The sequence below is a fragment of the Sphaerodactylus townsendi genome, linkage group LG03 (genome assembly GCF_021028975.2).
Source record: "Sphaerodactylus townsendi isolate TG3544 linkage group LG03, MPM_Stown_v2.3, whole genome shotgun sequence".
In the NCBI taxonomy this organism is placed as follows: domain Eukaryota; kingdom Metazoa; phylum Chordata; class Lepidosauria; order Squamata; family Sphaerodactylidae; genus Sphaerodactylus; species Sphaerodactylus townsendi.
This window is the reverse complement of record NC_059427.1, coordinates 6486991-6502261: the sequence shown is the minus strand read 5'-3', so window position 1 is coordinate 6502261 and position 15271 is coordinate 6486991. Positions and strand designations below refer to the sequence as shown.

At 42.1% G+C, this 15271-nt stretch overlaps 4 protein-coding genes and 1 long non-coding RNA gene across 6 annotated transcripts in view; 3 read left to right on the top strand and 2 right to left on the bottom strand.

The window, feature by feature from the left end:
* Positions 1–616, bottom strand: part of LOC125428717 (zinc finger protein 135-like) — a 42041-nt gene extending 41425 nt beyond the window's left edge. Inside the window, exon 1 of the mRNA XM_048489295.1 lies at positions 466–616. The gene's annotated coding sequence lies outside the window, so the exon portion shown is untranslated. The remainder of the gene's footprint in view (positions 1–465) is intronic.
* The window catches only part of LOC125428677 (zinc finger protein 883-like), a 39009-nt gene extending 27315 nt beyond the window's left edge, over positions 1–11694 (top strand). The window contains exon 5 of the mRNA XM_048489184.1: positions 8547–11694. Within this exon, the coding sequence (XP_048345141.1) occupies positions 8547–9481 (935 nt within the window). The 3' untranslated portion in view covers positions 9482–11694. The remainder of the gene's footprint in view (positions 1–8546) is intronic.
* The window catches only part of LOC125428579 (putative zinc finger protein 66), a 206604-nt gene that overhangs the window by 108316 nt on the left and 83017 nt on the right, over positions 1–15271 (top strand). The window lies entirely within an intron of this gene.
* On the top strand, positions 717–8287 carry LOC125428930. Of its 2 annotated transcripts, none has more exons than XR_007243898.1 (4): positions 717–732; positions 3487–3558; positions 6710–6802; positions 8250–8287. It is a non-coding gene; the product is annotated as an uncharacterized LOC125428930 (long non-coding RNA). The 2 variants fall into 2 exon arrangements; XR_007243897.1 differs by lacking the exon at positions 717–732 and adding an exon at positions 796–926.
* On the bottom strand, positions 12440–14356 carry LOC125428712 (cyclin-dependent kinase 11B-like). The gene has a single exon (XM_048489281.1). The coding sequence runs from the start codon at positions 14306–14308 to the stop codon at positions 12653–12655; it is 1656 nt and encodes a 551-aa protein (XP_048345238.1). The 5' UTR covers positions 14309–14356; the 3' UTR covers positions 12440–12652.

Here is a 15271-nt window from a genome sequence, read left to right as displayed (position 1 = left end):
ACAACATAAACATTTAGAACATCATAAATATAAGTTAATTAAAATACATAAAATATTAAACTAGAGATGGCTTCAACTATTCTATTCTATTCCCCCTTTTATGAACCCACGGGAGGCCAGATGTTTACTTATTATTGCGGCTGATATCATCCCGGCTGGCCAAACGCCTGGCGGAACAGGTCCGTTTTACAGGCCCAGCGGAAAGTTTTGTAAATTCCGGAGATCCCCAGACCCCACCCAGAAGCTGGAATCCCCCCACCCACCCCGCGACTTTGTACCCAGAATGCAAACAGGATGCAAAACCCATTTTGCAAAGGCGGGCGTGATCCGGCGCGGCGCTTAGTCTGATCCTATAATGCCCCCCCCCCCATCCATCCCCCGCCCCGGATTGGAAACGCGGCGAATGCCCCTCTCGCGACCCTCTTCGGTCAAAACAGATCTTGGAAGAATAATACCCGGACCAACCTTTGCCTTGTAAGGAGAAAGCGGACGATACGATCAGCCACGCTACTCCCAGTGTCCACCCGGCAGATCCCCCCCTTCGGGTGCAATTCCATGCAAGGGTTAAAAGGAGTGAATCCGGATTCCTAGAGAGAGGGATGGAAAGGGGGGGAGATCCCTTCCGGCTCAGACCCCCTTTCTCTCCCCCCTATATAGGAAACGGGTCTTTCTTCCCCGCATGTGCATCATTTGCTCAGTCCCTGGCTGAGCTGGTGAGACGGGTGCACTTGGGTAAGCAAGGGAAGTGGTTGAGGGGAAAGGAGAGGTTGCAAACTGAGGAGGGGTAGAAGGGACGGCAGAACCCCCCTCGCCCCGTGCTGAGCTCCAGGACACGTGAGCGGGATGCAGGGGGAGCAGAGGGCAACCTTGGATGCGCGCCGCCGTTTCCCCGGGAAAATGCATGAGAAGCGGCGCTGTCGAATCCGGTCAGGGTTGGAAAAACCCGCGTCCGCATGTAGGGGTGAGTCAAGGGGCCCCTTCCGCACATGCAGAATGATGCACTTTCAATCCACCTTCACAATTGTTTGCAAGTGGATTTTGCTATCCGCACAGTAAAACCCAGTTTCAAAAGTGCACTGAAAGTGGAATGCATTATTCTGCATGTGTGGAAGGGTCCAGGAGGGGGTTTGCAGATGATTAGGAAAACGAAAACGAGTGCAAACTCCCAAGAGCTGAAATGAAACTCGTGAGACACATAAAGGAATTAAGCAAAGATGGGACAGGTAGCAGAATGGCTTCCTATATATTGTCAATCTGACCCACATTGGGTCTTCCTCATTTCCTCCTGCCTTCTACTTTTCCTAGCATGATTGGCTTTTCCAGTGATTCTTGTCTTCTCATAATGTGAGCAAAGTGCGATTGAGAAGACAAGAACCACTGGAAAAGACAATCAGGAAAAGCCATTTTAGCTTCTAGTTCAGGCTTGATTCGATGTAGAATCCATTGATTTGTCTTTTTGGAAGTCCACGATGTCCATGAAACTCCTCCAACCTCCCATTTCAAAAGAAGCATCTTTCTGTCAGCTGTCTTCATTGTCCATCTTTCACACCCATACAGGTTACTACGGGATGAATTAGTTTGATCTCAGTTGCCGGCAACACATCCTTTCACTTAAGATTTTTTTCTAGCTTCTTCATGTCTGCCCTTTCCAAATTTCAGTCTCCTTCGAGACCAGTAGCACGTTAAAAAAACGTCTAGAGCAGGGGTAGGGAACTTGCGGCTCTCCAGATGTTCAGGAACTACAATTCTCATCAGCCCCAATTGGCCATGCTGACAGAGGCTGATGGGAATTGTAGTTCCTGAACATCTGGAGAGCCGCAGGTTCCCTACTCCTGATCTAGAGTATAAGCTTAGTCAAAGCTCACCTTGTCAAGCTAAAATTAGAACAGGACATGACTAAAGAATAGTAAATCAGTATTCTTAAAAGTCAATCTGGATTTTCTGATACTTTTCCTGACTAGCAGTCAAACCAGGTAGAGGTTATGAAACATGTTAGAAATATGAATATTGATAAGGGTCGATTTACTATTTAGGGCGAACTAATAAAGCTAAAAAATGTTGGGCACATATATATTCAGTTATTCAGAGGACTGTTAAAATCAGTATGCAATTAAAACCAGAGGTTATCTTTTGGGTCTTATGGTCAGACTGGCCGAGAAAAGATAAAGAACTTTGTTTTTATAAATAACATCTGCAGTGAGAGTATTGCATGTACAAAAATGGAAAATTTCATCTGTACCTATAGTAGAAGAATGGTTTGTAAAGATATTGGGATTAGCTGAGAATTTATTTTCTTGATCAGAGAAAAGAATCTGTCTAAGTTTATGGCTAGCTGGAAACCCATGATGGACTTTTTGCTTAAAATGGGGGAAAATGAACTGATGATTTGTGGATTTGAGAACTAGCAGAATAAGAAAATGGACATAACAGGAGCGAGTTATAGTTAATTAATAATAAAGTAAGAATTGATTGAATTTTACTTCTAAATTGGCAACTAGAGAGCAAGTGGTCAATTTTTAAGTGTGTTTATTGTTGACGCAGAAGAAATCAGATTCCAGTCTTTTTGTTTTATAGTAGAGTTCTTGTTTGTATGCAACTTTAATTGTTATTTGTTTGTCTTTTAAAAGCCCTGCATAGCTGCATTTAAAGTGACCATTTCCCAGGCAGGTTGTAGATATAAAAAAATCAGAAAGGATCAACATCTACCACAAATGGGGTTTAGAAGAACAAATTTGTGGAGGCAAAACACATCCTGGAACCTTGGAGAGCAAATGCCAATGTTTCACGAGCATTTGCCTAATCCTATTTGTGTGGGGAGTAAACTCCAGTGGCACATTAATTCTAGTAATTAGCTACAAGATGTCTGATTCTTAGCTGTTCCTCCCTCCTAATTGCTCATTTTGTTCCAAACATTTTTGAGTATATAGTTGTAATCTCTCTCTGATATTTTTGCAAGAGAAGTAAACTCTCTCTTTCAAAATCAGCTTGACTGGTGGAATTTCTTTTCAATCTAATAAACTGACTGTGAGGCAGATTGCTACTTAGGTGCCTCGGATAGTGGGATCTGTAATGAGGAGCCGTGTTCTTATCAGGGGGGTTATGATAGGGTCTAAATGCTGTTCTCCTATTGCTATCTATGTGTATAGAAGTATCTGAAAATTGATTTCCACATCGCTATAATTATAAGTAAATTTTATGGATGGATGTAGTTGATTTATCCATTCCACTAAATTGGATACCAGATTAGCCTCAAGGACATGTCATCAGTATAGTGATTATAAATCACAAGTTTGTCCAAAAATGGGTTTTGTTCATTGCAAATATAAGCAGTCTCAAATCTCTCCATGAAGAGATATGCTACTGGGGTAAAGTTAGAAACATTGTGCATTTGTTGATATTTATATGTTTACAATCCAAGTACAGTGTTCATGCCTTTTTGCTTTTCTGAAAAGGGTTTTCTACCTTCTTTCCATCTTTCCCTCACAGACACTGCTGAGGCCTTCTCTGCCATCTTCTTTTTGTCGTGAAGGGAAAATATCTGTGATGCAGCCAGCTCAGGTAAAAGAGGGAGGTTCCCTGAGGACCCAAACAGCAGAGATTAATGATGTCTCCTTCTCTGTTGCAAATCTCCTTGCCCTGGATTCTGGTTCTGCAAGATGTTGAGGGAGCCCACTGGGAAGGCAAGAAAATGATCAACCCCCAAATGGCTTGAGTAAAGAAATCCAAGCAGGAACTGTGAAATAATATTGACTCATGAAGTTCTCACAAAAAAAGATTAAGTCTTTTATCATATGGACATCTCTGGCATCATTCTCGAGGCTGCTAGCCCCATTCTAATGAGTTTAGCCCCTCTGCCCCAAGATACCACCAAGAACAGTTAAGAGAGGAGAGTCAAATGTCCCTATAGGACTCTTCTTCCCTCCTCTTTGTTCTGGTCTTCCCGTATTAATTTACTTTCCCTACATTCCCTCCATGGACCAGCTTTCAAGCTAAGTAAAGAAATGCTTTTTTCCTTCAGCCAGTGTGGTGTAGTGGTTAAGAGTGGTGGCCTCTGATCTGGAGAACCAGGTGTGATTCCCCACTCCTCCATATGATTCTAATTTGATGAACTGGGTTTGTTTCCCTACTTCTCCGCAGGAAACCTGTTGGACTAGCCAGAACTCTCTCAGCCCCACCTATTTCACGAGGTGCTTGTTGGGTGGGATGATGTGGGAGAGAAGGCAATTGTAAACCACTTTGAGACTCCTTATGGGAGAGAAAAAGCAGGGTACAAAAACCACCTCTTCTTCTCTACTTGTATACCCCCAGAGAACATTATATCTCATGAAAACAAGCTCCTGGGGGTCCCTGGTCCTAGAGTTATCTAGTTGTTCTTGGCCAGGTCCAGGGCTTTTTCAAGTCTGGCTCTAGCCTGGTGAAATTCTCTGTTTAGTTAGACTCAGGCCCTGTCGGACCTAGTTCAGTTCATCAGGGCCTGTAAAGTGATGTTCCACCAGGACTATGGTTGAGGACAGCAGTGATATCACATATTAGCTGGCCTTCCTCCTTTCCTCTGTTCCCCTCCCTGGTCTTCAACTTTTATCCTCCTCCCCCAGCCACATTTGACTACAATCATTGGGGGTGGCAAAGAGATAATGGAACAGAATCTTATGTTGTAAATTAGGAGATATTTATCTATTCAGAAGAAATTTTATTATGAGTGTATGATGACTGATTTTGAAATCATATTATGTGATTGTTTTTGGAAGTTGCCCTGAACCTGATGTGTTCAAAAAAGACGGAGTATAAATTTAATGAAAGAAAATATAAAGATAAATTCTCCTTCTTCTCACTCTTCTAGTCTTGGATATCCTTTGAAGAAGTGGCTGTTTATTTCACTCAAGGGGAGTGGACCCTGCTACACCCAGCCCAAAGAGCTCTGTACAAGGAAGTCATGCTGGAGAATTTTGGGAATGTGGCCTCTCTGGGTGAGGATCCTTTTCTCCTGGGCTGTCTCCTTTATGCTCTGAGGAATGACTGTAAAGAAGTCCCTGATGCCAGTTTCCAGCTGGCATTTCAATAGGATCTTGTGTTGTGAATATGTCTGGTAAGGGGAACACTCACTGGACTTGACCCAAAGGTCATGGAGGATGTTTCTGCAGGCTACTAACAGAGCTGGTGTAGCTTTCATTCTAAGCATTCCAAACAGGGAGTCTAGCAACCCAAAATAGAAAAGCCTTGGAGAGGGGCAAGAAACAAAGGAGTAACAAGAAATTAAAATTAAATTTGTAAATTTGTAAATTAAAAAAAAGGTAAAGTTTCCCCTTCAGTCGTGTTCAACCCTGGGGTACCACTGCGAACAGTGATTTTATAGGCAAGCCTCTTTGTGGGATAGTTTGCCATTGCTTTCCCCGGCTATCTTTACCCCCTAGCTATGAGCTCGATACTCATTTACCAACCAAGAAATGGATGGATGGCTGAATTGACCATGAGCCAGCTGCCAGGATATCTGATCCACAGGGGGCTCGAACTCCTGACTGTGAGAGTGGCAGTGCAAGCACTTAACCACTACACCACACGGCTCCTTCTTGTAGATTAGAAACTGTCTAACCCTTATAATGAATATTTATGTGTTGAGGCCAAATGCAAAAGCACTGAGAAGGGACAGAATGTCCTTCTTCACAGAAGCAAAAATATAATCCAAAGAGAGGGTGCATTTGATTTAGGGCCAACAGATACTCATGGATATGGGGAAGGGGAAGTTTTACATGCTTCAAGCATAGGAAACTGCATTGTGGAAGTCATAACATAATTAGACAAGAATGTGCATTTTTATCAAGTGGGAGAGCTAGCTGTTCTTAGGAGATGATTTTAAAAATGAATAAATGTGGGAAGCTGAGTTCATTGGGGGTTCCTTCATAGAAGAGGCTCCTTTCTTGTTATCTGCTTACATTTGGGTAAAATATTTTTATAGAATTTGAATTCTTAATTTATATTCTGCCTTTCTTCCCAATGGGAGGCCCAAAGTGGCCCAACACCATTCTCCTCTCTTTTGTTTTTTCCTCACAACCATCCTGTGAAGTAGGTTAGTTTGCAAACTGCTATGGCAAAGTGGGGATCAATCCTAAACTTCCCAGAATCTAGTCTGACACTTCAAACATTTTAATTATCTAAGTAGCTGTAATGGATGATATTGTTCAATTTTTAGAAGGTTTTAACATTTATGTTTTTATGTTGAATGTTTTAAATGTGTATCAGAGGCTTTTTATTGAACTTAAGTCATGTTGTAAGCTACCCCAAGCTGGAAAGGGGAGAGGCAGCCTATTAAATAAAATAAATAAAATAAATGCAGTCAGTGTCAAAAATGCCCATCTTTATATTGCATTAAAGGATAACATGGAATCAGAGATTTGCTAAAAGTAATTTAGGTTCCATATCCATAATAAACCAGACTGGTTGTTGAGCTGTATGTCTTGCTAGGAATTGAATGATCAAATACAGGAAAGCTAACTAGATATCTAGAGTTTCTTTGATGCATGCCTATGTCTGAATCAGGCTTCTCCAGAGTCAACCAGAACACTGGGAAAGAACTTCAGATGCCAGATGGAGGATTCTAGGTTCCAGACTCCACCCATATCTGCCTGCTGTGTATTTGGTTGCTTGGAATTGCTGGATTTTGTGTACACAGAAGGATTATGGTTTTCTGTTTTGTCTTTTCCCTCATAAAAAGGACTTCAGATTGCCAAACCTGAGCTTATATGCTGGCTGGAGGAAGAGGAGGAACTGTTTGTCTGGGACTGTGATGAACTGGAAGTATTGACAGGTAGTGGTTTAAAGTTGTCATGGGAATATGTGCTGCTTGCACTTCTTTCAAGAGAATTATTTGGTCTTGGGTATCCTTACATGTTAAGCTTTTCCCCAAATTTTTTTGGCTGAATTGTAAAGGCTAGAAAGGTTCCTGTAGATCTTGTACATACAACAACAGGCAACTTCCTTCTACTAAATTATATTGTGTATTTCAAGCTGAGGCTAGTATTCTGCACTCTTAAGAGGCAGTGGCTCTACAAAAACACTGTCTCCCAGCCATGTCCCCCAGAGATCCCTGGATATATGAGGTACTGATTCTGTAACCTTAACCTTGCAAGGCGTAGCATGCGCTGTACTATAAATAAATGAGTCAAAGAAACACCAGAAAGCACTCATGTGTACACGTTATGTTCTTTCCCCCATTCATAGAGCTGTGTTATAAATAAGTACAGCATACCAATTCAGCACCTTGCAGAGGAAATCCTTGCCTCCCTGGTATAATTTAAACCTTAACCAGGATTCATGTGTTTCCATTGATAGTTGAATTCCTGTTGTCTGGAGCAGTCACTCAAAAAACTAGTTTAGTACCCCAAGAAATGTGCAGAAGGGATCTTAGGATGGCTCCACAGCAGATCCTCAGGCAAAGAGAGAGAGAAAATTACTGGTGAAATTAGAGCGGCAGCCAGATTGGCCTACTCTGACATAGCAGATGCTGGAAGAGTCTCTACCCTGTTGCTGCTGGTGGTGGAACTTAACATGAATCGAAAGTTAAGTAATTTCCTGAGCTGAATTCTCCTTTTGAACGTACATCTGACCCTTTATTTTTTTTCTCATTCCTGCTTTGTTCCCACATTTAACTGCTGGGGGGAAATGCTGATGGAACTACATTCTTTGTTGCTACCCTGGCTCTTTAACATACAGAAAGTGCATGGGGGGGAGAAGTATATGTTGGATATATTTCCAAATTTTGGGGTACCCTTAAGAGGATGGGAGAACAGGTTATTCCAGTTATTGGGCGTAGTGGGGGGCTTTTGTGGATCAAACACCACTGGTAGAAAATCCAGACACCATCACCACAGTTCCATCATCCCTCACTAAATTGGGAAGAGCAAATGATCACCTTTTTTTTTTTTGCTTGTATTACTGCTTGAAGACAAAGTCACTGGTTTGTGGCTATATTTTGGAGTGTCTCTTCTGACTTGCACTTTGGGTCAGAAAAGGATCCCTGTGCTGGTAACTGCTTCAGTGAAAGGCTGTTCAACATTTAATTGCTACAAACTTCTGATTGATCAGTACCACCTGAGATGTCAAGGACAAGATTCACAACCAAAACTTTTGAAAGTGTGCCCAGACACCATGACTTGCTGTTCATGCATTTGATGAAGCAGATAATTTAGTTCATTCCCTAATTACAGGCTCTGTTTTTCTTGTTTGTGTTAATGCAAAGTATCTCTTTCTTTCAGCTGGAAGTGTGCAGGAGACAGGGAATGAAACAAAGAAGCATCCAGTGATTGAGAAAGAAGATACATATCCAAATGTGGAAGAGAATGTTGAATATTGTGATGCCTCAAGGAAAGAGGACAGAAAACACCCATCTAAAGGGAGGAGCAATTGCAGTCTTTTAAAGGGTGGTAACTGTCTTGAAATTCCACTATTTTCAACAACATACAAAGGAGAGATTAGGAATGAGGGGAATGTAAGTGGGGAAAGAGTTTCTGAAATATCAGACATCAATATTCAATGGAATGCCTATCAAAGAGAGAATGTATTTAAATGCCTCAAGTGTGGAAAAACATTTGGATGGAAGAACTGCTTTACTTCTCATCAAACAATTCACACAGGAGAAAAACCATATAAATGTCTGGAATGTGGGAAACGGTTTGGGCGAAAGTATAGCCTTACTATCCATCAACGAGTCCACACAGGGGAGAAACCATATAAATGCCTGGAGTGTGGAAAAAGCTTCAGTCAGAATGGAAAACTTACTATCCATCAAAGAATTCACACAGGGGAGAAGCCATATGAATGCCTGGAGTGTGGAAAAACCTTCTATCATAGAGGAAAGCTTACTCACCATCAAAGAATTCATACAGGGGAGAAGCCATATAAATGCTTGGAGTGTGGAAAAACCTTCAATCATAGTGGAAGTCTTACTTACCATGAAAGAATTCACACAGGGGAGATGAAATATAAATGCCAGGAGTGTGGGAAAAGCTTCAATCACTGTGGGAGCCTTATTTCTCATCAACGAATTCACACGGGGGAGAAACCATATAAATGCCTGGAGTGTGGAAAATGCTTCCGTAGGACTGGAAACCTTACTACCCATAAAAGAATTCACACAGGGAAGAAGCCTTATAAATGTCTGGAATGTGGAAAAAGCTTTACTCATAGTGGAAATCTTACTTCCCATCAAAGAACTCATACAGGGGAGAAGAAATACCAGTGCCTGGTATGTGGAAAAATGTTCAGTCAGAGTGGAAGCCTTACCTCCCATCAAAGAATTCACACAGGGGAGAAACCATATCAGTGCCAGAATTGTGGGAAAACCTTTAGTAAGAGTGGAAACCTTACTTCCCATCTAAAAATTCATACAGGGGAGAAACCATATAAATGCCTGGAGTGTGGAAAGAATTTTAGTAAAAATGGAGACCTTGTTTTACATCAAAAAAGACACACAGGTGAAAAGAGATGAGGCAGGGGACAGCCAGAGACAGGATGTTCTCAGAGGTATCATGTTGCCTAATTAATTCTCTTCCCATTGAAACTTACTTGTTGCCTATGCTAATTTCTTTTAGTTGACAGATAAACTTCTTTTATCCAGTGGTGGCGAACCTTTGGCACTCCAGATGTTATGGACTACAATTCCCATCAGCCCCTGCCAGCATGGCCAAAGACAAAGCCAGTGGGTTGCAACTGATTCATGGGGTTTTCAAGGCACCAGATGAGCAGAGGTAGTTTGCCAGTGCTTTCTTCTGCATAGCAGGCCCAGTCTTCCTTTGTAGTCTCCATCTCCTTCCACACATGCAGAATAATGCACGTTCAATCCACTTTCACAATTTTTTGAAAGTGGATTTTGCTATTTTCCACAGCAAAATCCAGCTTCAAAAATGGATTGAAAGTGCATTATTCTGCATGTGCAGAAGGGGCCTCCCATTCAAGTATTGATTGTGGTCAACCCTCCCAAGTTCTGACAAGGTCAGGTTGGACTAATACAGCTGCTTCAAAACCAACACAAGATAAACTTTCTCTTCATATATGAGATCACAAAAAAGTTACAGTTCAGTTCTGTATCTGTATACTTCACCATTGGTATTCCATATCTATTCTGTCAAATTTTTTATTTTAATCACATTTTCTCTTCTGCCTGTGGATTGAATATTGAGAAGTCCTTTGGACCAAATTAAGTTCCAGTCTTCCACTCAGGCCCCAAATCTCTCTGCCATTTATGCTGATAATTATGCAGTTCCTCCCAAGAAGTCCTTTTGTAATACTTCCCATCAAGAAACATTCAAAGCTAGGTTTGTTCCTTAAATGATAGTATTTCCATTATATCATGCATACAATACTCTTAAATTGAAAATACTGAAACCATCCATTTTCTCTGCTGTTATAATGTACATCATTTTCTCAGGTTGTTATAATGTACATCATTAAAGGATGATAAGTAACCATGGCTTCAAAGGTTGACGTTTCCCAGGTCATCTATATTATATCTATATTATATCATTATTATAGGATATAGAAATCAGTGGAGAACCCCCAAGTGCTAATCTCTGCTACCATACTTTTAAGATTTAACTGTACTAAGAACAAACATTTTTTGTCTTCTGCTTTCTTGGAACCACAAAATAAAGCACACAATAGTCAATTTTGTGATAGAGATCCTAAAATCTTGCTAAGACAAGTGTCTGGTAACTTGGGCCTCTGGAGGTTTACATTAAAATGGCCCATTCATTTCCATTCCACAGTGGAGTATCCTGGCAGAGTTAGTCCCTTTTGGATAAAGGACAGTCTGGTTTGGGCCAGACCACCTATTTATTACGGAAGTCCAGTGCCCCGACGAGACGTTTGATGGAGTTCGAACTAGATTCTATATTGCTCAGATTGGTAGCAGTAGCCTCTGACATAAGAGATGGGGCTTTGCATTCCTTTCATTGATCACTCTTAGAACTCTAGCTTAGGTCCAATTCCATTGATCATAAATAGTGGGACATTTGGGATTTTCTCTTGACTTCAGTCTTCAGTGGAAATTGCATCCACAGGAGGTTGGTAAGGATTGCAAAGTCTTGTTACTGCAAGGAACTTTCAGTGTGCTATGAGCAATCTGCTATAGTGTAATGTGTGTCTAGCTTACTAGGGGTCCCATCCAAATGGCCAGGCAACCTGCCATGCTGCCATGGCCCTGTGCTGCTCCGAGAGGCTTCCTGATGGTGTGGGGAGGCTTGTAAAGAGAAAAAAAAATCTCCCTGCCACTGAGGAGCCTCTATGGGGCTGTATAGACTTATGCTGCCTTTTTGGCAGTGTAAGTCTAAACCAACTGCCACCAGTGAAAGGCAGCGAACGTCCATGAGGCTCCTCCCCCAGCCATGGCCCTGGACCACCCCCACGGTGACAGAGGCACAGGGACGCTGCCACAGTGTCCTGTGCCATGGCTCACCACTGGGGAGGGCAGCAGTGGCTGCACATCAGTGGTTCACCCCTCCGCCAGGGTAAGTGCCCCAGGGTAGGCAAATCTGCCAGAGTGGCCATGCATCACTCCCACAGGTGTATTGCTTTTTATTTGTACATATCTATGCTATGTTGCATCTCCCCTGTATTTTGTTTTTACCCTTTCCTTACCATTTTTTAATCCAACCACCCTTTTCCTAGCCCCTTTCTTTTATAATAAACCTTTTTATTTATTTATTTTTGGCTTCACTTAGTTTATTTCTCTAGATCTCTTTCCCACTTGCTGGAATCTTCAGGTGCTACATCGCTGATTATATTGTAGTACTGTGCTAGAAGGACACTTTTTCAGTGAGTTAGTCTGGAGTTCCTGAATGGGAGTGATGGGTTACCAGGGTATTTTCCAGAGAACCTTTGGTCTGAGGGAGTTTTGCAGCAAGAAAAGGCATCAACCTTAATTAGGCATATAATGGCACATATAATGGCACAAGCATCATATGCATGCCCTGTATTATTGTAATAGACATAAAATATTGTAAACACACACACACACACACACACACACACACACACACAATCCTTCATTGCATCTCCAGTCCTTTTACATTGCTAATGTTGCACTGTAATATTGCACTGTAATATTGGAAAACATTTGATACATCAAGTCCCCCTTATTAGCTCCATTTATCCAATACTTTTACAGCTACCCTAGGGCATTCATTATCCTATATCAAACCTGACTGATTTTTGTGGAGTGACTAGTTAAGAACCGTTAATCACTAACAGCAAGTTTTGGTTTTTTAAAATTTTTTTAAACAAAACAATTTAACACAAATTTTTAAAACAATTTTTATTCTACAAATTTACAAGCGAAAGACACCAATTAAAACAAAGAGTTTTAAAAATAAAGGAGGGAAAAACAGTTCTAAAACTGAACTTCAAGTAAGTTTGTTTTGCTTTAGAATAGTCCTCGGCTTTAAAAAAAAATTAATTCCAATCCTCCGAATGGAACACCGTATTGCATTCTGGACAGGGGAGGGAGCCTTTCCACTCACAGGCAATGTTCCGCAGGAAATAAAGCAACAGTTCCAAACTGGAGGAACAAAACAAGAGTTCTTGCCAACTGTGCTGGCAAAGAGTGAAACGTTCACCGCTTTCGCTTCCCACTGTCTTTTTCTCCACCTGTTTTGCCTTCTGCTTAGAACTTCAAACTGAAACCTGGGCCGGCAGCTGATGCCCCTTGGTTTGTGGTTGTCAAGTGGAAACCCGTGTCCTTCAGGTCATCGTCACCCAGTTGGCTGTACCCTAAGCCCCCCTCGGGAAGCCGTGGACTTGTCCCACGTTTCACCCGCTGCTGCTCGCTTTTGGCCAGCCACGTTGGAAACATGGATGGGTCGATAGGTAAAGGGGTCTCTTGGAAATACTCGTGCTTCAAGCCATCTTCCGCATTGATTCTTTTGCCTGGGTAGTATGTCAAGAACTTGTTCATGAGATCAAACCCCTGGTCAGAAAGCAGAGCCCCAAACCTCTTGCGGAGGTTATTGTACGGGTACTCTGTGAAGGTCATCTTCTTAACTGCTGGCAGCTCGTTATACCCAGGCCAGATTTTTTCACTTGGGGTTCCCAAGTCCTTGAAAACTTTGTTAATTTGGTCTATTTCTGACTCCCCCGGAAATAGCGGCTTCTGGGTTAGGAGTTCTCCAAATATACAACCCACAGACCACATGTCAATGGCTGTGGAATATTCCTTGGCTCCAAGCAGGAGCTCTGGAGCCCTGTACCACAATGTCACAACTACGGGTGTATACGGTTTCAAAGGTGACCCATATTCGTGGGCCAGCCCAAAGTCTCCAACTTTTAAAATGCCAGCATGGCTCAACAGCAGGTTAGAAGTCTTCAAGTCTCGGTGCAGAATCCAGTTGTCATGAAGGTGTTCGACACCCCGTAGTAGTTGAATCATCAATGTTTTCACTTCACCTGGCAAGAACGGCTGTTTCATCGTTTCCATGAGACTCTTGAGGTCGTGCTCTACATAATTCATGACAATATAGATTTTGTCCATGTTGCTGCCGACAACAATTTCCCTCACAGTGACAATGTTTGGGTGCTGTGCTTTCAGGATGGTGTTGATTTCCCTTAGCGACGTTATGGGGAAACCTTCTTTCTCCTTTTCCATTTTCAGCCGCTTCAAGGCTACAATCTCATCTGTTTTTTTGTCTTTGGCTCTGTACACCACGCCGTATGTTCCTTCTTCTATTCGGTTCAAACATTGGAACTCCTCCACACTACGGCAGCCCTGATGGGCAGGAAGGTACTTGGGTAGCTCTTGCTTCAGCTCCACAGGTGAATAGAGGATGTTGTTTCCCTCTGTCATGGACTGCAGGCTGGCCTTAGCGACCTCCTCTTTCTCCTCCTCTGCTTCACGGCGGGCCTTATCCTGCTCTTCTCGATGCCTTTTCTTATGTTTGTGCTCACGTTCCTTCTCTTTCACCCTAACATGCTTCCCTTCTGCCGAGTGGCTGCGATGCCTTCGTTTCTCTTTCCTCTTCTCATCTTTCCTGTGGTGGGCTTTCTCCTTCCGCAACATTTGCTGGGGTGGTTTGATAGCGAGGGAGTCGTCTTCCTCCCCCCGGGCTTCCATAGAATACTCCCTCCTATAGGGGGGATTCCTGATCGTTATTTCCATGCGGTGATCTCTCAGCTCTCCTTCTTCAAGGGAATCGCGCTTTGAATCCCGATCATCAGAATTTTTTAGGCGCTTTATGTCTGCTTTCTCCTCTTGCTCCTTTCGGCGTTTCTTCTGAAGAATCTCATCTAACGTTTTCACTTTCCAAGATCCCTTTTCATCGCCCATTTGCGTCAGACAAAGCACGTTCCCCCGGCCACTTGCGTCGCCGCCTCCACAACCCCGGAAATTGAACACCCGGAACCGCGGCGCCCACTTAACGCGTCACTTGCGCTGTTGGGCGCGCCGGTTTGACCATACAAGAAAGGGAGGAGAGGGTCATGATAGCGCTATGACGTCAACAGCGCGCGTCAAGTCCTTTCAACACTAAGTTCATTACATGAATGAAGCATGATATTATTAAAAGACTGGCCCCTTCTTGGAAGGACTTCATTTTTAAGAGGGATATAATAGCAAACCCCCTATTTTTCTGTAATAAACTTACTAGTTTATTACAGAAAAATAGGGGGTTATGGCTCTCCTCGTTGAACAACTTCAAAGAAGGGAATCAGTGATCTTTTAATAATATCATGCTTCATTCTGAAAACTGTTCCACTTATTTTAGCTTTCTCAGTTACTGTTCTTGCATACTGACTGTATTTTTAATGCTAGGTTTTAATAATGCTGACAAAGTTTTGGGCAAAATAATATCTTTCAACCTTCCCATCAAATAATTCAAACCTGGGGGAAAATATAGATGCCTGGAGAATGGAAGAAGCTTTGGGTGGATTGGAACCCCAACTTCCCATCAAAGAATTCACATGGGAGAAACCATATAAATCCAAACTCTTCTTCTTCATAGAAACACTTGGGAGTGTGGGAAGATATTTCATGAAAGCAGATTTTATTAGAAAAATAGAAAGCAATGTAATAAAATAGTATAATACATAATGTAGTAAATATTCTTTTCAGATATTAAAACAGTCTCATTTATATAAGCAACTATATATAAGACCCATATAAGCAACTAGATTGGACCATATGAGCAATTATTGCCATACTGATTGTCTAAAGAAACGAGGAGCTCTTGTAGCAGAACTTTTGTACATAATATCACTTATTGGTCCAGTGTGAACACTATACACTGATGAA

Coding starts and splice junctions, on each gene's coding strand:
- LOC125428712 (XM_048489281.1), bottom strand. CDS start 14,308: ATGGGCGATGAAAAGGGATCTTGGAAAGTGAAAACGTTAGATGAGATT.